The sequence below is a fragment of the Malaclemys terrapin genome, chromosome 8 (genome assembly GCF_027887155.1).
Source record: "Malaclemys terrapin pileata isolate rMalTer1 chromosome 8, rMalTer1.hap1, whole genome shotgun sequence".
NCBI classification, from domain to species: Eukaryota; Metazoa; Chordata; order Testudines; family Emydidae; genus Malaclemys; species Malaclemys terrapin.
The window spans coordinates 72,735,026-72,759,670 of NC_071512.1; the positions used below are offsets into that span (position 1 = coordinate 72,735,026).

General features: G+C 39.3%; 1 protein-coding gene across 5 annotated transcripts; it reads left to right on the forward strand.

Moving 5' to 3' along the window:
- The first annotated feature begins 1,338 nt into the window (after window positions 1-1,338).
- On the forward strand, window positions 1,339-22,373 carry DBT (dihydrolipoamide branched chain transacylase E2). Of its 5 annotated transcripts, none has more exons than XM_054036375.1 (12): window positions 1,353-1,404; window positions 4,909-5,027; window positions 6,875-6,998; window positions 7,175-7,250; window positions 8,122-8,303; window positions 14,738-14,865; window positions 15,336-15,579; window positions 16,713-16,879; window positions 17,314-17,391; window positions 18,555-18,746; window positions 18,947-19,018; window positions 20,639-22,373. In XM_054036375.1, the coding sequence occupies exons 3-12, from the start codon at window positions 6,932-6,934 to the stop codon at window positions 20,804-20,806; spliced, it is 1,374 nt and encodes a 457-aa protein (XP_053892350.1). In that variant the 5' UTR covers window positions 1,353-1,404; window positions 4,909-5,027; window positions 6,875-6,931; the 3' UTR covers window positions 20,807-22,373. The 5 variants fall into 5 exon arrangements, with proteins under 5 accessions (XP_053892349.1, XP_053892350.1, XP_053892352.1 ...); XM_054036377.1 differs by lacking the exon at window positions 4,909-5,027 and adding an exon at window positions 2,941-2,995 and having other exon boundaries at window positions 1,383-1,404; XM_054036376.1 differs by lacking the exon at window positions 1,353-1,404 and adding an exon at window positions 2,941-2,995.
- The last annotated feature ends 2,272 nt before the right edge of the window (window positions 22,374-24,645 follow it).

Genomic DNA, 24,645 nt, shown 5'->3' on the forward strand with positions numbered 1-24,645 from the left:
AACAGGAAAAAAGGGGGCATAAAATAAAGGGATATAATATTTCTTACAGATTTTGTATGGGTATAATTATGTTTGGGGGTGATTTTTTTTACGTTATACCAGTACAACCTCTAGTTTGAATGCAGTTATACTAGTATAAATGTGCTTCCATTGGTTTAGTTTATTCTGCTTCCTAGGAATAAATTATGTCGTTATAAGCACATTTACACCAATATAGCTGCATCCACATGAGGAACACTGTGAGCAGACAAGGTCTTACTGTGTAGATACAAGGGATAATTTTGATAGTGTGCATTTTCAGTTGCTGTGAAAGCTCCAAGATAGAGCCCTGCACGGATACAAAAATTGTATCCGCATCTTATCCGTGATACGCAAAAATAATCCATGGATATCTGCAGATTTGCAGGGCTTTAGAAATAAAATTTGGATCAGCATCTGTCCATGATCTTCAGATATCTGCAGATATTTGCTTTGTATCTGCGGATTTGCAGGGCTCTCCTCTGAGAAAATTAAATTAAATTAAATTAAAATAAATGAATAATAATATCAGAGAGTAAAGAGTTAAAAAAACTAAAATAACGAGAAATACCAACTTGATTTGATGATCACTCGCTCTTTAATGTTTACTATGAAATTTAAAACGGAAATTCCCTTTTTATAGTCATATTTCAATCTGATATTTTTGTACCTATTAAGTAATCTCTAAAATCCCTATAACTGAAATATCAAAGAAAAACCGTCATCCTCTCCGGTCCCCCACATTTGTTGAGTTTGTGCATTAACGGCACCCTTTGCGGTGCTTCAATCAATGCAAACATCACTGATGAAGACTGAGTGCTGTAGTAGTCAGCTTCATTCCGCAGCCCCTGGTTTGTGTATCTTTCCTGCAGGGGAGTGGGAAAGACAATCATTTCCAATATCCAGGGAAAGCCGGCCACCTTTGGTGGTGGTATAAGTATGGGCGTGGGGACTCTGCATAGGTGAACTTAAGGCACTGTGAATTCACGTAGGTGAGACGGGCCCCTTTGAAGCTTCCACGATTCCTTGCTCCGCCCTGTGCTGTGCGGTACGAGTCTCCCCGAAGTCCCTTCCCCAGCAGTTTCACCTTTGGGGGACCCCCGCTCGCTCCCCAGCCACGCCCACGCGCTCGCCGCTCCGAGTCACAAAGCTCCGCCGCGCCGGAACAAATTGATGCCCCAAGACCTTGCCGCTCCCTAGACCACCGACTGGCTTTGGGAGTGGGCTAGTCCTCTATCCCTGATTGGCTGCTGGGTCCGAAGCTGTCTTCTGATTGGTTGACGGGTGGGAGGTGTGGGGGGGCGTTGTGGGGGCTCCCTCTCTTTCCTGTTTAAGATGGCGGCAGTGAGGGCGCTGAGGAGCTGCTCGCGGACTGCGGGGCGCCTGGTAAGGGGGGCGGGGCGCCTTAGAGCTTATGAGGGGCCAGGCAACGCGTGCACCCCCGCCTTCTCGGGTGCGCGGGCCCGCCGGGGAGCCGCTGCCTCTGGCACCTCCTGCCCCTCCTGAGCAGGGGAGAGAAGAAGGTCCCTAGTGGAGAGACCACCGCCCCAGACACCTCCACTTGCCCCGTAACCCCCCTTTGGACCCGTCCCCATCCCAGTCACCCCTGTGCGAGCCTCTCCCTTAGGCCATAGTCCCCTGTCCCAGATACGTGCACCAGACATCGCAGCGCAGACCTGTCCCTTCCCACAGCCAAATCCCGGACACCCCAGTATGGCCCCCTCCCGGAGGCTATTGCCTTCTGTCTCAGACACTCTAACCCTCCTCCCAGACACCTCAGTGCAGACCCGTCCCTGACAGCCCAGATACCCATGTGGACCCATCGCTGTGCCATAGCTCCCTTCCAAGAATCCCCTGTGGTGACTTGTCCCTTGCCAGAGCTGACACCCCAGTGGTCCCCATGCCAGAGCCTCCCAGCTTAGACACCCCAATGTGGACCCCTCCCCACCCCATAACCCACCAGCCCAGACATCCCAATGCAGATATTTCCCTACTGTTTCATATCTCTTCAATATGCAGACATCGCCACAAGGAAATCCACATCTCAAATACACATTTTCATAAGCCAGTTATACCCTTTTTTAGGTAAGCCTCACAATTATCTGTCCCATTGCATCACCTATATATCCCACACAGGTGGCAACTCCCTTCATATACTAATACATCCCTATATAGGCTATATATGGTCCTTGTGTATGTGTCTTTGCGTCACAACCATGTTGTATGTGTAGCTCCAAAGAGCTGGCATAAGCAGCCTCCTAACTTGCTAGGAGGGGTTCAAACAGTCTGCTTTTAATAAAACTTGTAATCTCGTCAATTAAAAATGTTTTTGCAAAATGATGCTCAGTATTTGCAACTGTCTATATTGAAACCTTTATTGAAGCATGTTGGTGTAGGATTATATGATTGCTGTTGTCATGTGGAACTTCACAAAAATGAAAATATCTCATGAGCTTTTCCAAGTGAAAAACCATTTAAAATGAACATATATCCTGCTTTGTGAGAGAAGTGGATATTTTTTGTCCCCACAGCATCTTATCAGCTATAAACAATTATATCCAGTTCCATCTAGTCACAGACCTACCAAGTTTTCCCTCTTATTTAGTATCAGGAGGTAGCTGTGTTAGTCTGTATCCACAAAAACAACAAGGAGTCCAGTGGCACCTTAAAGACTAACAGATTATCTGTAACTTTCACTCCATGCATCTGAAGAAGTGAGGTTTTTTTACCCACGAAAGCTTATGCCCAAATAAATCTGTTACTCTTATTTAGGATTCACTTAATAATACTGTAGTGAAGGATTTTTGTGACAATTGTCTAAACAGTTTAGCAATCAACCATTTTTTAGACAACATTCAACTCACTGTAATTGTCAAAGCATTTTGAAAACTCCCGCTTCTTGTTTCTGCGTTGTCTTGTTAGTCGTCTATCTAATCAGGATGCCTGCTTTTCATATCCAGAGGAAAACTATGTTAAGGTAAAAATGGTTCTTTTGTCTATTTGCATCAGTGAGTTATCTGGTCTGTAATTTAGCATTGTCTGTTTAGATTGGATACCTAACTGCATGCATTTTCTCTTATTCTTGGAAGACATTCCATTTCTCTTCCTGAAAACATCCACCGCAAAGAGTCATGAGGGTTGTCAGGATTCAGTAAATATATTTTTGCCTGTAACTTATGTTGAGGTTTCAGGATAAAATAATCATAACATTGTGATACAATTTTTATTTTACTGATTTCTATGAAGGCAGCTGTGCTCTTTCAAATATAGAAAATGTATGCAAAACAAAATTTAAACAAATATTTAAAAAAAAAAATACTTACCCTGAAGTTCAGTTATGTTCTAGTTCTGAGAGACTGCCGAGACAAGGGAGTTCACAAGGTAGGCATCCTTCACTGATGGACTTGTCACTCTGTGTTCAGACTGGGTTTTGAGATTGAGTGATTTGCAGTTTAATTTAACTGGTCCCATAACTTTAATTCAGGTCTGTAAAGATCAACACCTTGCATTGTACCTGCAAACTAACAGTCAATGCAAAGATATGAGCACATGTGTTGTTCTAGCTGCCCCACTTAGGAAGAAAGCAGTGGCATTCTCCACTAACTGAAGCTTCCACATGGATTTAAGGAGTAGCTTTAAGTAGAGTATATAATGGTAATCAAGCCTGAAGGGAATATGGCATCAACTGCTGTTGTGAAGTTAGCAGTATAGTCTCCTGGACAGCTGTAGATTGAGAAAGCACAAGGGCCTCTTTTACCTATCTAGAAATCCAGGAGCAAAATTGGGCCAGCAGAACCATTCTGGAAATAAGTTTAACATTTGCATGGGAAGACTGTTGTGTTACTATAATTGTCAGACAATGGCAGTGTCTGACAATGGGTATATCTTCACTGTGCAGTCAACTTGGGCTCTTACCAGATTTTAGTCCACACCCCATTATCTCCATAGAAAAACTTGTGACCCAGGTTTGGAGGTACTTCACATCCAGGCTAGTTTACATGGCTGAGGGTATAGATTAGAATCTGCTGCTTTCACTTGGGCAGAAACCAGCCTGCTTTACAGTGAGGGTCCAGGTAAAATCACTTGAGTGCTGGTAGTCCTATAATACCCTTCCTATAGTGCCCCTCAAAGGACAGAAAAGTTCTCCAACAATTGACTGGGAAAGAATCTTAGTGTCTCAGCCCAAAGAACCATGGGATATATTCCCAAGTACACAAAAGCGAGTGCAGAGACAGAGAGGACACAATAACATTGGTATGACTTTACTATGGAAACATTCAAACCCAGTCTAGGCTAACGCTGGTGTTCAGATCTGGGTGCCAATCAGCCAGTTTAAATAGACCAGTAAAGACATATCCTGGGTGTCAAGCACTTGTTTTCATAAATGTTTTCTGGCTTTAGCTAGCCTACAAAGCTTGTTTCGACTCAGTTTCTAACTAAGGCCCAATCCTACAAAGATCAGTGTATAATATTAATATGTTTAATATTCTTATATTTGTTGGATTATTTAAATGGTACTCCTAGTATAGGATTAAAAGAGTGATTCTCTTATTTCATGTCATAATAACAAATTATTTTGTAATTTGTTCAATGAAACAATAAATATTGCTATAATGATATTACGCAGTGAAATTACCAGCATCTTTAGTCCATGGATTTGAGCTGTTAAGAAAGTAACACCTTATTGTATAAAGAGACTACATGCTGGATGATTCATTTAATATGTTAACTGTTAACTCACCAAGTTTTTTCGTAAAGAATGTGTAGTATTAAAAATCAAAGACAGATTTCATTTAAAACACTGCATTAGTTTTTAATTATTCCTAAAAATGTCAACTCAAGACAGGACTGAAAATCTTCTGTACCAAAACCAGTCTGTTTTTTTGGCAGTGACAGTACTAATTTACTATCTTCAATGGTTACCTAATGTTAAAATCAAATGGAATGCATTCATGAAACTTCAGATTTAGTGATAGTTCAGAGGTTGCTGCTTGTGATCATCTATTCAGGTAAATATTGAGCATTTTCCAGTTAGGGGCTTTATAAGGGAATAGAATTGTATTTTATGTTCTGAATTAATAAGCCTTATTGAGCAAACAATATAGCCATGATCTCAAGCGAGGAGATGTAAACATATAACAAACAAAAAATCCAAAAATCAGGGCAGAAAAGTCATTCACACTTTACTGGAACATAATCTAACTTGCCATAAACTTTAAATGTTTTCATGAAACAAGAGCTACTGTCGTTTAATGTTATTTTGCTGAATTTTTGTCATGGAAATAGGCAGGAAGGGATATTCATAGGGGGAATTAGAAAAATACTCATTCTAGCTCAACAGAGATTATCTCAGTAACAAGTAGCTGAAAGGTAGCTGAAAATGACATTGGAATGTTGTTAGAGTTAGCCTGTGCAATGTAAATATTGTTTCTGGAAAAAAAGGAAACAGTTATGGGTATTTATATATCAGATCAAATTATATATACTAATATGCATAAGAAATACGTGAACAGTACCTAAAATTCAATATAGCATAGTATTCTGGATTACCTTTCTTATGAAAGGTGTCACATAAAACCAATCCTTTCCTAGTTTATGGGAGAAGTTTAATATTCTTTGTCTATAGGAAGTTAATATGCTTTTCTATTTGTCTGAACTAAGAGAGGGGGGAAAATTAAGTTAAAACACATAATTGCAAACTTTCCCATGTAGGTATCCTGTTTTCTGGATCCTCTAAGAAGATAATTTCTAAATTTTACAGTCTGAGCCACTTGAGGTACATTGTAGCACCTGAGTTTTGTTTTTTAGTAGCAAATCTCAGCAGTTAATTTATTTAAAGTTATTTTTGTTAGCTTTAGTGATCATTTTTAGACAACATAAAACCAGAATAAAATTTAAATAAACATGTTTCGTGCTAAAGTATCAGAGGGGTAGCTATGTTAGTCTGGATCTGTAAAAAGCAACAAAGAGTCCTGTGGCACCTTATAGATTAACAGATGTATTGGAGCATAAGCTTTCGTGAGTGAATACCCACTTTGTCAGACGCATGAGACCCACGAAAACTTATGCTCCAATACATGCTAAAGTAGTAAACTGGTTTCTAAGGGCTTGGTTTAACTGCCATTGAGGTTAATGATAAAACACCCATTACCTTCAGTGGGAGCACTCTTGGCCTGTAGGCATTTATCCAGAATTACTGCTTCTGTGACTATACAATGCCTCTATATCAAAGAACTTTTCAGACTATTATATTGACTCCTGAATTAGGTTTCTGGACTGTATATAATTTCAGATCTAAAGAAAACATGCAAATTATACCCAATGCTAAAATAATTTAATAAAGCTGATGTTAAAGAATAATTACCTGAAGGTATGTGCCAATTCTAGATTATTTTAAATGGGACTGGAAAGGCAGTTGTTTGTGCCCTAGAATCTCAATTACATTCTACTTAGCACCTCAGATCAACCTGTGATTACTATAAAGTCAAAGGAAAATGTACAGATTTTTTTCCTCACATTAAAAGTTCTTTCCAACATGCATTTTGCATATGAATATTTTAAATGGCTGTACTTGTGTTTAGTGTGTGTATGTAATCTTTGTAAAACATGCCAGTTGCTTAGAAACAACAGCTATATATTTGATGCCAAATCTTGTCATGATTTTTATTAACTAGTGATGACAAAATGCTTGATGTTTTGATGTTTTTGAACTCCCAAGTGTTATATTAGTAAAACGATATAAGTACATATGACAAATAAAGACTGTGCTAATTTAGAATCTGTATACATTATAGAATGTTTTCAATTGTAATTTAAGACCACACCTTTTTAATACTTGAGATTTTTTCCCCTCCAGATCTGTGTTCACCATATTAGATCGTGTAGCAGTGTTCGCTTTATAAAGTCCAAATACATGAGCATATTTGATAAATCTGCATTCAAGTTTAGTCATCAACACAGATTGTTCAGAACATCTGCTAGTAAGTTTTTTTTATATTTAAGTAATTTATTTTACATTCCCATTATGTCAGTAGTCTGTGATTTGTGTCTAATTACTAGTACATAATCTAGTATATTTGGTGTATTAACATTTTTCTAGCTGGTATTTTAGATTTAATATTTAACTTGCTATTTTTGTCCGATTATCTGTTTCAAGTTTCAAATGGCCAAATTGTCCAGTTTAAGCTCTCTGATATTGGAGAAGGAATTACAGAGGTGACTGTGAAAGAATGGTAAGTTTAATTTTGTTACTAACATACTCAGAAATTAAAAATGCTTTAACGTCTACATTAATTATCAATAGATTGTGAATAACCTTTTTGTGTTACCTGTGTAGGCTTTTTTTAATTATGTTTGCCACATTTTGAAGACCCATGCCCTGTATAATCTGAGTTTAATATTCCATTGTTCTACCTCATCATGGACTGCTTTGGGGAAGAGTCCATAATTTAATTACAACTAAAGGTAGCACTCTCTCTTCCCTCCACAATGACTAGTTTGAGGGTGCAGGAAGTTTAAGTTTGGACCACATGTGTTAGGCTGAATTTTGGAAAGGAGCTTCTGGTTAGGAAAACCCCAGTTAGGCCCATAATTCCTTTTAAAATGGAAGAACCTAGCACAGAAATCATTCCCAAAACCTCAATAGTAAATTGATTGAATAGAATTGAGACTCCACTAAGGGGAAAGCAGCCATGGAATGCTTTTTGCTCTGTGTCAGCTGGAGGTAGACTCTCCAACTGTAGAGCTTCCCTGTCACATATTCATGATGTCAGGGTCAGACCAACCTGTGCTATTAATTAACTGAACATGAGGCTTTTAGTTGAAAATAGTTTGTATACTGTCAAGAGAACACTAATATTTGTAGTAAAACGATAGAACAAATGTATTGTGGGGAAGAATCCCAAGTCATGGTAACATTTTGCATATCAAAGATAGTTCTCTTGTCTATAGGCTGGCAAGAGGTATACAACAGAATACATTCACATTTTAAACAACACATTATATTATACTGTTATTCATAATTGAGTTTATTAAAAGAATACATTGAGCCAGTATGATTTTACTCTCATATGCTATGTAAGCCTATCTTTTCCCCCCCCATAGGTATGTAAAAGAAGGTGATAGTGTGTCTCAGTTTGATAGCATCTGTGAAGTACAAAGTGATAAAGCTTCTGTCACTATCACTAGTCGTTATGATGGCATCATTAGAAAACTCCATTATAATCTAGATGAAATTGCTTATGTTGGAAAACCATTAGTGGACATAGAAACTGATGCTCTGAAAGGTATTGTAAACACTTTTCCTCTTGCATATTAATTTATTTTTGTTGTCAAAACCATCCAGGTATTCAGGGGAATTCAAGATTAAGATTACATTTTTTGCAGAAAATGAATTTGATTAAAATCTATACAATTTAACTTCTGTTTATAAGAAACTACACCATGGGTGAGGAACCTACAGCCCGTGGGCCAGATCTGGCCCCTTGCTCATTTTCATCCGGCCCATGGACCACACACGTTCAGCTCACCTGCTGGGAGGGGTGGGGATGCACGGAGGCTCAGGGCTTCCCGCCCACAGGGCTGGTGCCGATGGACTGGAGCTGCAAGTGCTGGCTCTCCCTGCCGCGGGGGGTGAAGGGGGGGGAGAGGGAGGGGAAAGCTCTGAGTCTTGGTGCCCTCCTCTCTCCCCCTTCTCACCTCCCCCCACTCCCCCCCGGGCGAGACTGAAGCCATGAGCACCAGCTTGCCCCGCTGCAGGGGGGGCAGAAGCCCCTAGCCTCCATGCCCCCCGGGCAGGGGAGTTGAACATATGTGGCCCACCATTGATTTTTTTGGATGGATCAGTGGCCCCTGACACAAAAAAGGTTCCCCACCCCTGAACTACATAAAGTAGAACAGTGGTGTATGCATTTAAATATTATCAACATTCTTTTTACTTTTTTTTATACAAAAAAAAAATAGAAGAAAATCCAAAGTTATTGGTGGTAGAGTTTGAAATTTTCAAGTCAGACAATTCAAAATCATGGTTCCCACAAAAATCGTAACAGCTCCATTCTACATAGAGGCATGCAATTTTATATCCTATACAATAAACAATATTGCATCTGCACAAGGGGATGTATTACTCTGGGAATCAAAACTTTAAGTTTCAACTAGTTTGTGCTTTTAAAATCAGCCACAACACTGCAATGATATACTGGCAGTTTTCCATTCTTGTACATATCTAGCCCAAGAGATAGAGTCAGGAGTTGGGGTGCATGGCAAATGACCCTAATTCTCTCCTGAAGATTAGGGATGAAACTCCCATGAAGTCTGTGGGAGTTTTGCCATTGGCTTCACTGGAGCAAGGATTTCAATCTAGGGGTTTTGCCTCTGTATATCCTGCTTATGTACAAAAACAACAAGGAGTCTGGTGGCACCTTAAAGACTAACAGATTTATTTGGGCATAAGCTTTCGTGAGTAAAAACCTCACTTCTTCGGATGCATAGAGTGAAAGTTACAGATGCAGGCATTATATACTAACACATGGAGAGCAGGGAGTTACTTTGCAAGTGGAGAACCAGTGTTGACAGGGCCAATTCAATCAGGGTGGATGTAGTCCACTCCCAATAATAGATGAGGAGGTGTCAGTTCCAGGAGAGGCAAAGCTGCTTCTGTAGTGAACCAGCCACTCCCAGTCCCTATTCAAGCCCAGATTAATGGTGTTGAATTTGCAAATGAATTTTAGTTCTGCTGTTTCTCTTTGAAGTCTGTTTCTGAAGTTTTTTTGTTCAATGATAGTGACTTTTAAATCTGTAATAGAATGACCAGGAAGATTGACGTGTTCACCTTCTGGCTTTTGTATGTTACCATTCCTGGTGTCCGATTTGAGTCCATTTAGTCTTTTACGTAAGGCTGTCCGGTTTGGCCAATGTACATGGCAGAGGGGCATTGCTGGCACATGATGGCATATATAACATTAGTAGACCGTGCAGTTGAATGAGTCCTTGATGGTCTGGCTGATGTGGTTGGGTCCTCAGATGGTGTTGCTAAAGTAGATATGGGGACAGAGTAGGCAACGAGGTTTCCTACAGGGATTGGTTCCTGGGTTGGTGTTTCTGTGCTGTGGTGTGTAATTGCTGGTGAGTATTTGCTTCAGGTTGGGGGTTGTCTGTAAGTGAGGACTGGCCTGCCTCCCAAGGTCTCTGAGAGTAAGGGATCGTTTTCCAGGATAGGTTGTAGATCGTTAATAATGCGCTGGAGAGGTTTTAGCTGGGGGCTGTACGTGATGGCCAGTGGTGTTCTGTTATTTTCATTGTTGGACCTGTCCTGTACTAAGTGATTTCTGGGTACCTGTTTCGCTCTGTCAGTCTGTTTCCTCACTTCCCCAGGGTGGATATTGTAGTTTTAAGAATTCTTGATAAAGATTTTGTAGGTGTTTGTCTCTGTCTGAGGGATTGGAGCAAATTCGGTTGTATCTTAGGGCTTGGCTGTACTCAATGGATCGTGTGATGTGTCCTGGATGTAAACTGGAGGCATGTAGGTAAGTACAGCGGTCAGTAGGTTTCCGGTATAGGGTTGTGTTTATGTGACCATCACTTATTTGCACTGTAGTGTCCAGGAAGTGGATCTCTTGTGTGGACTGGTCCAGGCTGAGGTTGATGGTGGGGTGGAAATTGTTGAAATCCAGGTGGAATTCTTCAATGGCCTCCTTTCCGTGGGTCCATATAATGAAGATGTCATCAATGTAGCGCAAGTAGAGGAGGGGCGTTGGGGATAAGACTAATATTTTCTTAGGGGCAAAAAGATAGATTTGTGTTAGTTTAAGAAAAATGGATGATTTTCTTTTTGCTCTGTGATCTCTAGGAGCGGCTAAAGTTTTCTTTTATTCAGCTATCTATTAAAAATATCCCTATATTAGCTTATTTTTTAATAACAGAGAAGGGGTTGCATTTCCATTGGGTAGCTGTATATTGAAAAAGAAGCCTTCAGTTCCACGATGAACTCACTAAAAATAAATTAATGGTCCAGTTTTGCATAATATCTTTGTATTTGGTACCAATCTAGCTATGGTTTGTGGGAAGGAGAATAAAATTAAGTATTGGTTATCTTAGGGGTCCACCAGATGTCTTGTTGAATAATTATATTATACTTGTAACGGTGAAATGTTTTTAAGAACCTAGATGAATTACTAGTCTAAGTCCTACTGACATTCAGAGTCACTGAGATGTTTTTTAAAATGTTACCTTAAATCTCTAAAGTGATAATTTCAAGTGAAACCACAATAATGAAACATACCTGTGAAAAGGATAATAAAATCTATTTTATGTAAATTTATGATAATCCAAATTCTATAATTTGGGTTATGTACAATATGACAGTAAATTTGCAACTGTTACTTGTTTTCTTTTCATGTGATGGCAAATGCCACAAATCACACAGTAGCAAAGTATACACTCTCCCCAGACTTCCGGCTTGCAAAGGTATTGGAGAGAATTACAATAACTTCTGAGCGCTGCAATATATCAGAGAAATGTAAACAACTGCAGCTCTAAACTTCAACACTGGGGACAGTTTCAATTGTTGGAACTTTTGTTACCCATCAGAACACTCACACTTCTGAGCTATCTTTTATTGTAGGAAGTAAAATGCAAGGGACTAACTAGAATTTCAAATAAAATAATGACTGTTTAGTAATTTATTTAAGTATCACATAGATATCTTAAATCTTTATTTGCAAATAAGCTTTTTTAACTTGATGTGGCATTAATCACTTTAATAATACCTAACACTGTTGTGTATTTTTCTGATCCACTTTTAAATGAATGTATTAACATTAATTACATTTAAATTACTTCAGGTAAAGTGAAATACCATAGTAGCAGTATTATTGCCAAAAGAAAAAAAACCTATATATGTTTAAACACAGTTTTATCTCCATAATCATTTAGTTTTTTACACTAGAGTGGGATTTTTTTACTGTTCATACAGTCAGGTAGAGATTAGAAAATTCATAATTTCTTGAGGTCAATTCTCTTCCTGAGTGTGTTTTTAAAAAATGACAAAGCTGCTTGATTTGATCTAGTGATTGTTTTTAAAAAGTCCCAAAATGGACAGTTTCTTATAAGGTTTCCTATGATGTTTTGGGGTCCATCCAGACCAGTAAGGAGTTTTGTCATTGCCTGCCTTGTAACCTGGGGGGGCCTTTGTGCTGTGCAGCTATGGGTTCAATTCCCTGACACCAGTAGTCTACCCACAAGCATAAGGTCTTACCTTGGCTCTCACCAGTGTAGTTATTCTTTGCAGAGAAGATACCAACTTCCCTCCAGGTTCCAAGTCTCCCCAAATAAATCCTCCCTGAGTTCTGAATTACCAGATACTTGGTCTGTTCCCTTCTGGTTCATCAACCCGGAAGTCATGAAAACATTCTTTCAGTTAGCTTACTATGGCATACACACTCCACACAGTTTGCACACTGGGCACCTGCTTGGGATGAAAATAAACAATTCTATTTATTCAATAGAAAAACCATAGATTCAAAGATGGAATAGTAAGGAACAGCAAACATATGTATGAGTTACACAGAAAACAAACATAAAGACACAACCTCAAGCTTTTCACTTTCATAGCAGATAAAACCCCTTTTCTAATAAGAGTTACTTGTTGCCTTAAACAGTTTCCCAGCCTACCTGTAGGAGGGATCGAGACAGTCCTTCAAATTCTGGATGATCTTCAGTACAAACTCCTTCCATTTTAAAAGGGCTGGCAGTCATTACAGATATTCAAAGTGGAGAAAACTCTCTCCTTTCTTAGTTTCTGAAGACTGGGGTTTCTTTTCACTTTCAAGCTATTCCCATTTGCTTTGATGATTCCTCATTGTTTACTCCTGGGCTGGACAAGGGCCTGGTGTATGCAGTGTAGTAGCCATGTCAGTCCCAGAGAGAGGTCAAGGTGGGTGAGGTAATATCTTTTATTGGACCAACTTCTGTTGGTGAGAGAGACAAGCTTTCAAGCTACACAGAGCTCTTCCTCAGGTCTGAGAAACATACTCAGAATGGCACAGCTAAATCATTTGCAAACACTTGGAAGGTGGTAAGGTGATAGGGAACAGCCAGCATGGATTTGTAAAGAACAAATCATGTCAAACCAATCTGATAGCTTTCTTTGATAGGATAACGAGTCTTGTGGATAAGACTGTGGATGTGATATACCTAGACTTTATTAAGGCATTTGATACGGTCTCGCATGATATTCTTATCGATAAACTAGGCAAATACAATTTAGATGGGGCTACTATAAGGTGGGTGCATAACTGGCTGGATAACCATACTCAGAGAGTTGTTATTAATAGTTCCCAATCCTGCTGGCAAGGCATAACGAGTGGGGTTCCGCACGGGTCTGTTTTGGGACCGGCTCTGTTCAATATTTTCATCAACGACTTAGATATTGGCATAGAAAGTACGCTTATTAAGTTTGCGGATGATACCAAATTGGGAGGGATTGCAACTGCTTTGGAGGACAGGGTCATAATTCAAAATGATCTGGACAAATTGGAGAAATGGTCTGAGTTAAACAGGATGAAGTTTAACAAAGATAAATGCAAAGTGCTCCACTTAGGAAGAAAAAATCAGTCTCACACATACAGAATGGGAAGAGACTGTCTAGGAAGGAGTACGGCAGAAAGGGATCTAGGGGTTATAGTGGACCACAAGCTAAATATGAGTCAACAGTGTGATGCTGTTGCAAAAAAAGCAAACATGATTCTGGGATGTATTAACAGGTGTGTTGTGAGCAAGACATGAGAAGTCATTCTTCCGCTCTACTCTGCTCTGGTTAGGCCTCAGCTGGACTATTGTGTCCAGTTCTGGGCACCGCATTACAAGAAAGATGTGGAGAAATTGGAAAGGGTCCAGAGAAGAGCAACAAGAATGTTTAAAGATCTTGAGAACATGGCCTATGAAGGAAGGCTGAAAGAATTGGGTTTGTTTAGTTTGGAAAAGAGAAGACTGAGAGGGGACATGATAGCAGTTTTCAGGTATCTAAAAGGGTGTCATAAGGAGGAGGGAGAAAACTTGTTCACCTTAGCCTCTAAGGATAGAACAAGAAGCAATGGGCTTAAACTGCAGCAAGGGACGTCTAGGTTGGACATTAGGAAAAAGTTCCTAACTGTCAGGGTGGTTAAACACTGGAATAAATTGCCTAGGGAGGTTGTGGAATCTCCATCTCTGGAGATATTTAAGAGTAGGTTAGATAAATGTCTATCAGGGATGGTCTAGACAGTATTTGGTCCTGCCATGCGGGCAGGGGACTGGACTCGATGACCTCTCGACGTCCCTTCCAGTCCTAGAATCTGTGACTCTATGAATCTATGAATAAATACAAGATAAAACAGATCAAGATCTCTAGATAAAGACCATTTAAGGTGAAGGGATCATTCAAGGTGAAGTGACTAGGTGCTTGAAACCAGTGTCTTGTGGTTGGGGAGATAGCCCCTCTCTTCCAGAGTGCTTCATCACTCTGTTGTGAGGTAATGCTGAAGTTGAACCTGAGTTACAATTACCGTTTATATCTATATCTCTATATCTGTCTATATGTGTGTGTATATATCTATATGTATATATGTGTGTGTGTATGTGTGTGTATATATTCATAACCATAACCTGTATACATATCTCTGTTTTAATCAAAACCACTTTGAGCAATGTAGTAAAGTTAAAGCAGTTTTTATATTATTTTCAGATGTAGCCTCAGAAGAGGATGTTGTTGAGACACCTGCTGTGTCTCATGAAGAACATACACACCAAGAGATAAAAGGCCACAAAACACTGGCAACCCCTGCTGTCCGTCGCCTTGCCATGGAAAACAATGTAGGATTGTGTTCTATTGAAGCCAGCTCTGTTTTATATCCATTGCTTGTATATTAGTCTGACTGCATCTGGGAGGGCAATAAAACTCAAATGTTATTGAAAGCTGGTGGTGAATTGCCAGGGAACAACAATGAAAAAAGTTGTTGATAAATGGCTTGCTTCAAATGAATAGTGTTTCACTGTTGAAGCTGTGAACTGCTTGTATATAATATTTCTCCTATAAGAAAAAAGTACCTTTTAAATAATCATTATTCTGCCTTAATATATATATATGTAATTAAGGACACAGAGGGTCTTTCAGAAAGTTTAGATAGTGTTTGAGCCAGATACTAAGTCACAAGAAGGTATTAACCTGAGAAATGTTACTCGAGTACCTGTAACATTTTTGTATTTATAATCCAATTACAACATATAATTTCTCTACTTGTGCTATATAGCAAAAGTTCTATAGTTTGTTATATACTTTTCAGATTAAACTGAGTGAAGTTGTTGGAACAGGGAAAGATAACCGCATCCTTAAAGAAGATATTCTCAATTATTTGGCCAAGCAGACGGGAGCTATTTTACCTCCATCACCAAAACCTGAAATTATCCCACCATTACCAAAATCGGAGACTGCACCAGCTGCTCCAAAGGACAAAGGAACTAAAATTCCTATACCCATTTCCAAGCCCATCGTGTTTGCAGGGAAAGATAAAACTGAGGCTGTGACAGGTAAAAACATAAATGTTATCATGAAGTAGCACTCATAGTTGATATAGCTTCTAAATAATTAGTCAGTGAATGATAACATTTAAATTGATTCTCCTATTCCCATTGACGGAGAGCCAGCTTTCATCTTGTAATCACACTAGTGTGGGGAGACAATGAGAATCAGGAAAGGTAAGTGTACTTTGCAGAAAGGAGGAGTTTGAAATAATTTTTCAAATGGTGGTCAGACAGGGTTGTCAGTGTTCTTCTCTGGCACTGTGTGGTTTCATCATGTTCTCTGCTAGTAGCATCGGGCTGTGATTTGCACCTGTTCATTTTAAATTCTGTTTTTTTAACTCTGCATTATGAACATCTAAAAACATTTTGTGCAAAATTTTGGAAATAGATACTCTGGAATTCTTCAAACAGTATTGCAAATACTATTCCTATAGAAATCATTATGTAATTTATTAGCAGGATCAATGAGTAGGATTGTTTATGTGTGATGTAATCATTCTTGCCATGTAGAGCTCCCAATCTAAGATGGGCACAGATAAGACAAGATGCACTGGGAGAGCAAACTACATTTCTGTTTTCCTCAGTTACATAATATTTGGGCTAGAAAAGATGAAAAGACTGATGCAGCTTAACATTTGTGGGCCTTGCACACAAGGTTAGCCTGTAGGAATGATCTAGAGACAGATGCTAGGATACGGAAATAATTCCAAACATTTGGGGCAGCATAAATTCATTACTGAAGTTATCGGGTACCTGCTTCAGGTGTATAACGAGTCTCCCCATCAATATTTTCACACTCATGGTAAAATTCCGCTTGTATACAAAGAGACAAGGTGGGTGAGGTAGTGTCTTTTATGGGACCAGCTTCCGTTGGTGAGAGAGAGAAGCTTTTGAGCTTACACGGAGCTACTCTTCTTCAGGTCTGGGAAAGGTACTCAGAGTGTCCAGTTGTATCCAGTGCTATTTTAGTAGCTCTTGGTGTAGTACTAAAGTAACTTGGTGCCCAAGCAAGAATGATCATAAGTGGATTCTATCCCAACTTTTGAAAGAAAGATTTATAGTTTTTCAAACAAAACTGACTAACTCTAAAGTTTCTAAAAGCTTTTTATTGGTAAAAGCACCCATTGAATATTTTTCAGGCTTTCACAAGGCAATGGTAAAGACCATGACTGCTGCATTGAAGATTCCTCACTTTGGTTATTGTGATGAGATTGACTTAACTCAGCTTGTTCAATTGAGAGAAGAATTGAAACCTCTAGCACAAGTTCGTGGAGTTAAACTCTCCTTTATGCCTTTCTTCATAAAGGTGAGTCATAGCTGCATCTCAGAACAGGATTCCTGATGGCATATACTGTTGACACCAAAGGACATAGTGGGGAGGAAGGAAAAACTTGCTTTTCTTCTGTATTTTTTCATTTAGTTTCAGCCAGCTTTTTTAATTGCCTTTTTATTTTATCCCTCTCATCATTACAATCAGCAACACACAAAAACCCTCTTTAGTTCTACAGTGAGAACTCTTCCTGCTTACAGTAACCCGTTCCCTTTACCTATCCAGGTACTTGTATGGATCTCCAGAGTATTTCAAAATAGAAATTAGAGTAACCTAGACAAACACTTGATTGCATTCTGGATATTACAAGCTGCCTGAGGTACACTCATCCTGCCCCTTCCTTTCTCCATTGGGTGATAAGAGTATTAAGAGAGGTCTTAGTGTTAATATTGTTTTTTTATGTTTAACAGGCAGCTTCTCTGGGATTATTGCATTATCCTATTCTTAATGCGTCTGTGGATGAAAACTGTCAAAATATCACATACAAGGTTTGTGCAATTTTATGAAAATACTCCTGTGCCAAAAAAGTAATGCTCCTCCAAGCATCTAATAATCAGGGCTCTTTTTCGGTACAAATAAATTAACTTTTTTTGAATGGAAAAGGGGGAAAACAATAGATCCCAAAGCAATTCTTAAGTACTGTGATGGAAAATGATCCATACACCACCACCTCTGTCTAATATCAAAATGGATTGAATGGAGAGGACTAGATTAATGCAATTGATGCTATTTATATAGCGCCTGCTAAGAAAGACATGCCACTGCTAGCCATATTAGCAACCTGCTCTCTTGCTCTTCTTTCTGACAAGGGGCCAAGCGGTCCCGAACCATAACCCATACAAATGTAGGGGTAGAAATGTTTTGTTACTGTGGCAATGATGACACTGTTCTGTCTATCAACTCTGATGTCTTAAATAAGTCACCTTTCTACTTAAAAAAAAAAAAATGGGATTTTCTTGGTATGACAGAAAGCAGGAAGCTTGACATGCAACATAGAAAATATAGAGAGTTTGTGGTCAGGGCTATCCGGAATACACGTTTTGCATGGATTTATTTTGTGCTTGTGAACGGTACTGGGTTGATGGTCCTGAGGACTGAACTCCTATATTTACAGAAATGATATAGCACGGGTGTCAGCAATGCAAGCTTCCCTTGGACTGTCTTACTCCACATCTCTGAGACTTACTCTTTCTGAATCACTTCAGAGGATGAAAGGGCAGTTCAGTCTCTGTTTCCTTTAAATTCATGGTCTCACTGCTGAGACTGACAGCATGGGTGATAGTTTTTATTGTTACGATGTGTGCACAGATTTGTTACCAGAATAAAGAATTCATATTTCCAAGGGGATGTCGAACTCAGGAACCTAAATTTCCTAGATTTAAACTCCCCAAAAACAGTTTGGAAGTTGCCTTTACTGTTCCAGAATTATATGGAGAGTACCAAAGAGACTTTTCTTTAAAAAATTCAAATCTGCATAGAGTGTGGTTTATTCTGAACAGAAACTTCCGTAGTGGAAATACTGAAAACAATATTTTAGCACTTTAGTTTGTATAAAATAAAGCTAATTCATATTTCCTTTTTTTGCATTAACTTACATATAGCGTATGGTTGGTTAGTGAAACTTACTGTATTGTAACTGAATATATTGTAGGCTTCTCACAACATTGGAGTTGCTATGGACACAGAACAAGGCTTGATTGTCCCTAATGTGAAAAATGTTCAGGTCTGTAGCGTGTTTGAGATTGCTTCTGCATTAAATCGCCTTCTGACCTTGGGCTCTGCAGGCCAGTTGGGAACAAATGACCTCACTGGGGGAACATTCACGCTCTCCAATATTGGCACAGTGAGTTAAAAAAAAGTTTTTACATTGAAAAAATTGGTTAAAAAATAACTACTACCTGTTACATTGATAAATATGTAATCGTTAGAAAAAAGTATTTTCTATAACAAATATTACAGTACAGCATACAAGAAACATGTTGCTACTGCAAATGGGCACTCCTGGAATATTCTTGAGCTAATTTTCTTGGTTTCCCTTTTTAGATTGGTGGTACCTATGCCAAACCAGTGATACTACCTCCTGAAGTAGCTATTGGTGCTCTTGGAAAGATACAGGTATGTGTATGTTGATCTAACTACAAAGACACAGGTGTTTGTACTGTAGTAAGACCATGTTCAATTAAAACTTTGCATTTCGTCTACCTTCGATACAGTAGAATCTCATCATTACGAACACCTCGGAAATGGAGGTTGTTCATAACTCTGAAATGTTCATACCTCTGAACAAAACTTTATGGTTGTTCTTTCAAAAGTTTAGAGCTGAACATTGACTTAATACAGCTTTGAAACTTTACTATGCAGAAGAAAAATCCTGCTTTTAACTATCTTAATTTAAATGAAACAAGCACAGAACCAGTTTCCTTACATTTTTTAGTAGTTTATATTTAACACAGTACTGAATTTTATTTGTTTCTGGGGGTTTTGGGGGTGGGGTGTTCATCTCTACTGCTGCCTGATTGCATACTTCTGGTTCCAAACGAGGTGTGTGGTAGACTGGTCAGTTCGTAACTCTGGTGTTCGTAACTCTGAGGTACTACTGTACATTGTTCTTACTGAAAGCATTTTTTCTACAAGATGTGGAAGAAGGACACCATGTAAACTTTGTAAATGAAATCTTACAATGTTTTTATAAGACTTAAAAGGCTGAGCAGAGACTAAAATTATAAACAAAAATCTTTTTGTCTACCAGAAGTCCATTATATTCACCTCATGATGTTTTTATTTAACTTGTTGGCTTCTAGGTATAAGAGAAAAAAATTAGATTATATTCTGATATTTGTAGGGGTTTTATAATACCATCTTTGTTCAGAAAGAATATTTGCAGGGTTTCAAACCAGGAGAAGACTTGAAACAAATTGCTTCTGATATTTAAGTTTTGTTACGTGATCCAGAGATTTAAATCTATCTAAGAACTTTGTACAGTCAGATAAATACATTTGGTAGTGTAGACAAGCAAAAAACCAAAACAGACCCTCCCCCTACATTTCTTAGTGGATAATATTTTTCATATATTTCCCCTATGCCTTTTTGAGCTTTTAGGGAAGGTTTGGGAGGCATGTGTCACCTCAACACCAAAGGTTCAATCAACTTCTCTAGCACAGTGGTCCCCAAACTTTTCAGAGTCATACTTCCCTTATCCCTGTCCGCGCCCCCTGGGGCCAGGAGTGGGACCGCAGCTACCCTGAGGGGCTGAAGGGGACGCGGATGAGGGTAAGGGGGCCAAGGCTCAGGCTGCAGCTCAGGGTAGATCTGGGGCCAAGACCAGGGCTGGGTGCCATGGCCAGGAGCCAAGGCTGGGGGCAGGGCCAGAGCAGAGCGGGGAGTGGTGCTGGGTGGTGTTCCCTCCCTGCCCCACATGGGGGCTGGTCCAGGCCCAGCCATGCCCCAAATGTTCCTTCATGCCCATGTAGGGAGTGCGCCCCACAGTTTTGGGACCTCTGGTCTAGCAGGATAATTTGGAGTCAGGGAGGAATTAAGATAAATTCAACAGGGTTGCTTAGGAGTGGTAGGTGGTAATTCTGTTTGAGACCCACTACATAAACAATTGGGGGGAAATCTGTATTCTCTTAATTGAAATACTACTCTATATTTACTCTAGCAATTGTTAAGACAAGAATCATGTTTGTATAGTTTCTTTCATCAGGTTCCTATTTTCTTCCCTTCTCTTCTTTCTAGGTTCTTCCCCGATTTAATGGTAATGGGGCAGTATTTAAAGCACAGATAATGAATGTGAGCTGGTCAGCTGATCATAGAATTATTGATGGAGCTACAATGGCCCGTTTTTCTAACTTGTGGAAATCCTATTTGGAAAACCCTGCTTCCATGCTGCTAGATCTTAAATAAAGAACACTAATGCCAGAACACATCCTTAAACTTCGGAGGAATAAACTCGATCATTATAAAAGCTAGCTATGCTAGCATATGTCCGTTTTCTTATTATATAATTATATTATTTGGTTGAAAGGTCTCAAGAGCCTATGTCAGTCTATTGATAACCTGTTCCATTCTTTTCAATTAAAATGAGTAGTTCTGTAGTTTATTCTATGGGAGGCTGTCATACTTAATAGGTCATGGTGTGACTTCTAAATGTGATGGGGGGGAAGTATTTAGTGCCTGACTGTGATAATATGTGCTGACTGCCACTAAGCTGACATTACTGAAAGACGGATATCTACATGTCTGCAGTACTTTTAAACTGCTTATTCTGGATAGAAGGGAAGTTACGTCGCAATTATTCCTGGTTGAAAACAGGAATTTATTTTAACAAATCTAATGGAATATTTCCAAGTTCCTGAAAGAAATTATGCAGAAATAATGTACAAATAAAATGTCTTTACGATTATCTTTAAAGATGTCCAGTGGACTTTTTATTGTTTTATGGTGCTAATGTTTCCTCTAGTCCTCTTATACATAGAAAGTTCTTAGCACAGGTACTCAGTATCAGGTGACAATGGAAGATGACAATATCCCCCAAAATTTACTTCCTGCACAGTTTCAGAATATTTACTTGTATCCAACAACTCTTTGTAATAACTCTGTAGAACTGTCTTGCAACACACTCTGGTAGGCTGAAAGTATGTAGGATTGTTTACATACTCTAAGACTTTTCTTCTGGGAAGCAACATCCTGCAAAAGGATGCCATGAATAGGTTTTCCATCACTAACCAAATAGCTGCTTACCACCATAGTTTATAATTACCATAACCTAGCAAACAGCTACTGTGCTCTAAAAGACTGTCGTCACCTTGCACATGACAGCTATTGTTTGTTCAGATACGAAGGTATAACAGATCAGTATTTGATATGAAATAGAATCTGTGTAAACAGTGCATAAGAATTAGATAAATCCTCTCTAAACTCATATGCAAGGCAGACAGTCAATAGGATTCAGGTTAGCACCCCCAGGACAAATAGCATATATGTTGTTTTAGGCTAAAACAATGGACAATGGGAATGCTGGTTTGCAAATAAGATGCAAAGAAAAACCATTGTGCGCATACACTTTCCAGAGAACACTGAGTTGCAAAAACAATATAGGATCACTGTAATGTAACCAAACAATTTGGGGAAGTCAAAAAGGACATTTCATAAGAGACTAATCTCCTCTCTGGAGGGTACATCTGGCTGAATACCTTTGTGGATAAGACCCTGTGGTGAGTAGATATAAGTAACCTGAAAGGTGTAACTGAGGGACCATGAGAAGGAAGGGAGGAAGATGCAAGACCTGATGTGCTAACTGCTTAAGGGGGCGAGGAAGAAACTCTCAAGCTGTGGGGAGAGGATATACACCAGAAATATAAGCTGCTACTCATGTTCCTATGCACAGTGGTTTCTATCTGTATTAGCTTTTGCAGTGTAAGACAAGATTCGTTTTAATCTGATTTTTCTATTAATAAAACTTATGACAAGCTTTGTGCTTTGGATCTTCTTATTTGGGAATTTCATGCTGACAATCCTGAACAGGAGAATAAATCTTCTTCCTATTCGAGATCACGAAGGGGTGCTTGGAGTCTAGCTCTCGTGAGACTTAGCAAAAGGACATGGACTAAACGCTACTCACCTATCATTTGTGTTGCTGTAAGGGCTGCAATCCAAATGATGCATGTGAAAACCTTATGACTATGGATGAGAACCAAATTGAAGGGCTGCAGGAATGATACAACATGATAGGTGCCTTAGAAATACCTTAGATAGATTAAACTACTCTGCCAGCAAAGGGAGCCAGATTTCTATTTTTGTCTGTCAAATCCTTAACAAAATGGGCAGTCTATCTTCTGCAATCATCTCTACTTATCTGAGTAGTTAATTAAATCAGGAAGGAAATTGGGTATTTAAGAGAAGTTTTCAATAACTAGATCAGAAAAAAATCTTAGAGGATTGAAAAGTGAGTACAGTTGGTATCTATAAATGGATGTGGGGGGAACTAACAGGGATCGGGGGTTAGTGATGGATTATGGAGCCTTTTACCTTCACATGGAACCAGTTCTAATCTGGCCCAGGTTGGTAGTGACAGGAAAGCATTGCCATTTGATGAGGATTTGACATAGTGATTATGAATCCACTTTACAAAAATTGTCTTCACAAGCGGCACTCTTGGGCAATGTCATTGAGGACATAGTTTTATTGATTCTCTTTCAAGCAGTGAGCTGTGATTTCTGTCCTGTCCTTCTGTCCTGGCTCTCTTGGGATCCAATGTGCTGTGGGCAAGATAGGCAGAGCTGGGGACTGGGTGCACAATTCCCTTAAACCCATTGGGAATCAGTGCAGAGGTTAGACTTCACAGGAGGTCCCAGGGATGCCTGTGGTTGGGACTGTGCTTTCAGGGAGCTCAAGGAGGCGGGGCCCTGAGCTAGCACAGAGACACAGAATCTCCAGAAGCCATGTCTGAGATGTGCTCAAATCTTGGAGGATCATGAGGTTGTGGCCTGCTTCTTTTTGGGGGTAGAGAGACAAACCCCACTTACCTAAAAGTTCACCTTTAATATTTATCAGATGGAATTATCATGCAGAGAGGAGCCCAATCAAGTACTGCTTGGGTGGGAGTGTAGAAGGGGAGGGACAGCAGCATCTCATATGCAAGTTCCCCTTTCTCCTGATCCTGTGGAAACCTCTGTGCAGGTGCTCTGAACTGTTGGGATTTCTGACTGAAAAGGGAGTGGAGCGGGAGACCACTGACCACAGCATCACATCTCTTTATTTCCACTGGGGTTGTGAAGCCTAATATAGTGATGATCTTGTCATACTGGTTGTACACTTGTTTTCTCTTAATGACATCCCTATTCCCAGAGAATGAGACCTGTGGTCCCAGAGAATAGCAAAACTCTCCTGAGAAAACTATACTGCCTTGGGAAAAGCAGATGGTTATCAGAGAGCTGAGTGTCCTGTGATTCACACTGATTTCAACAAAGTCATCATTTTAGAGGACCAAACTCTGCCTGTTCTAATCCAAGCTCCCATGATGGATCATACCTGCCAGGTAAAACTCAGTTTCCTGTGCAGATTTTTCCTGCATGGAGGACAATATGGCCCTTTTATAAAAGTTATTTACATTAAGATTCTGGGAGAGGGGGGGAAACACCAGCAAAAACAAAACATCTCAAATTCTTCCTTCTGCAGCCAGAAGTGAACTACTTCTTGGTTCAGTACTATCACTGTTCAGCAGGTATCCTGGACTTTATTGTGAAGAGAAAGAACTGCATAGCAGAGTGTCTGGGAATTTCACAAATGTTTAAATTTACTACAAGTGTAACTGAGCAGAACAATACAAAGCAACTCTTTTCTCTTCCAAATACAGTGCATTTTAGGGTTTAATTTTGCTTTATAATTCTTTTCACAGTAGCCAAATGTTTAATATTTTTCTGAAACTGTGTTATTTGCAGCAAAACATTGCCAGTGTAAAGCAAACAATTGTCATTCTAAACTCTAATCTAGCTTGTGTTATTTGGCATAGCAAATATATTAACTGGCTCTTTTTGATCACAAGTATTGATCTGTATTTATTCCATAAACAGTTTACACAGGTTATTGTGTTCCAAAAAATGGCAAGACATTCAGTGGTAAATGCTCTGTGGCTTTGCAAAGTAGTCCCATGTGATATCCCAGCAATGTCATGGATTAAAATTAGAACTGGGCTGGCATTACATTTCACTTAATTGGAGTCTGTATCAGAGACAGACATTAGT

Excerpts from the sequence above, each read along its gene's own strand:
- DBT (XM_054036374.1), top strand. The coding sequence starts at position 1,354 with ATGGCGGCAGTGAGGGCGCTGAGGAGCTGCTCGCGGACTGCGGGGCGC. Across the intron at positions 1,405-6,874 it reads CGCGGACTGCGGGGCGCCTG|ATCTGTGTTCACCATATTAG; the intron begins GTAAGGGGGGCG and ends TTTCCCCTCCAG. Across the intron at positions 7,251-8,121 it reads GAGGTGACTGTGAAAGAATG|GTATGTAAAAGAAGGTGATA; the intron begins GTAAGTTTAATT and ends CCCCCCCCATAG.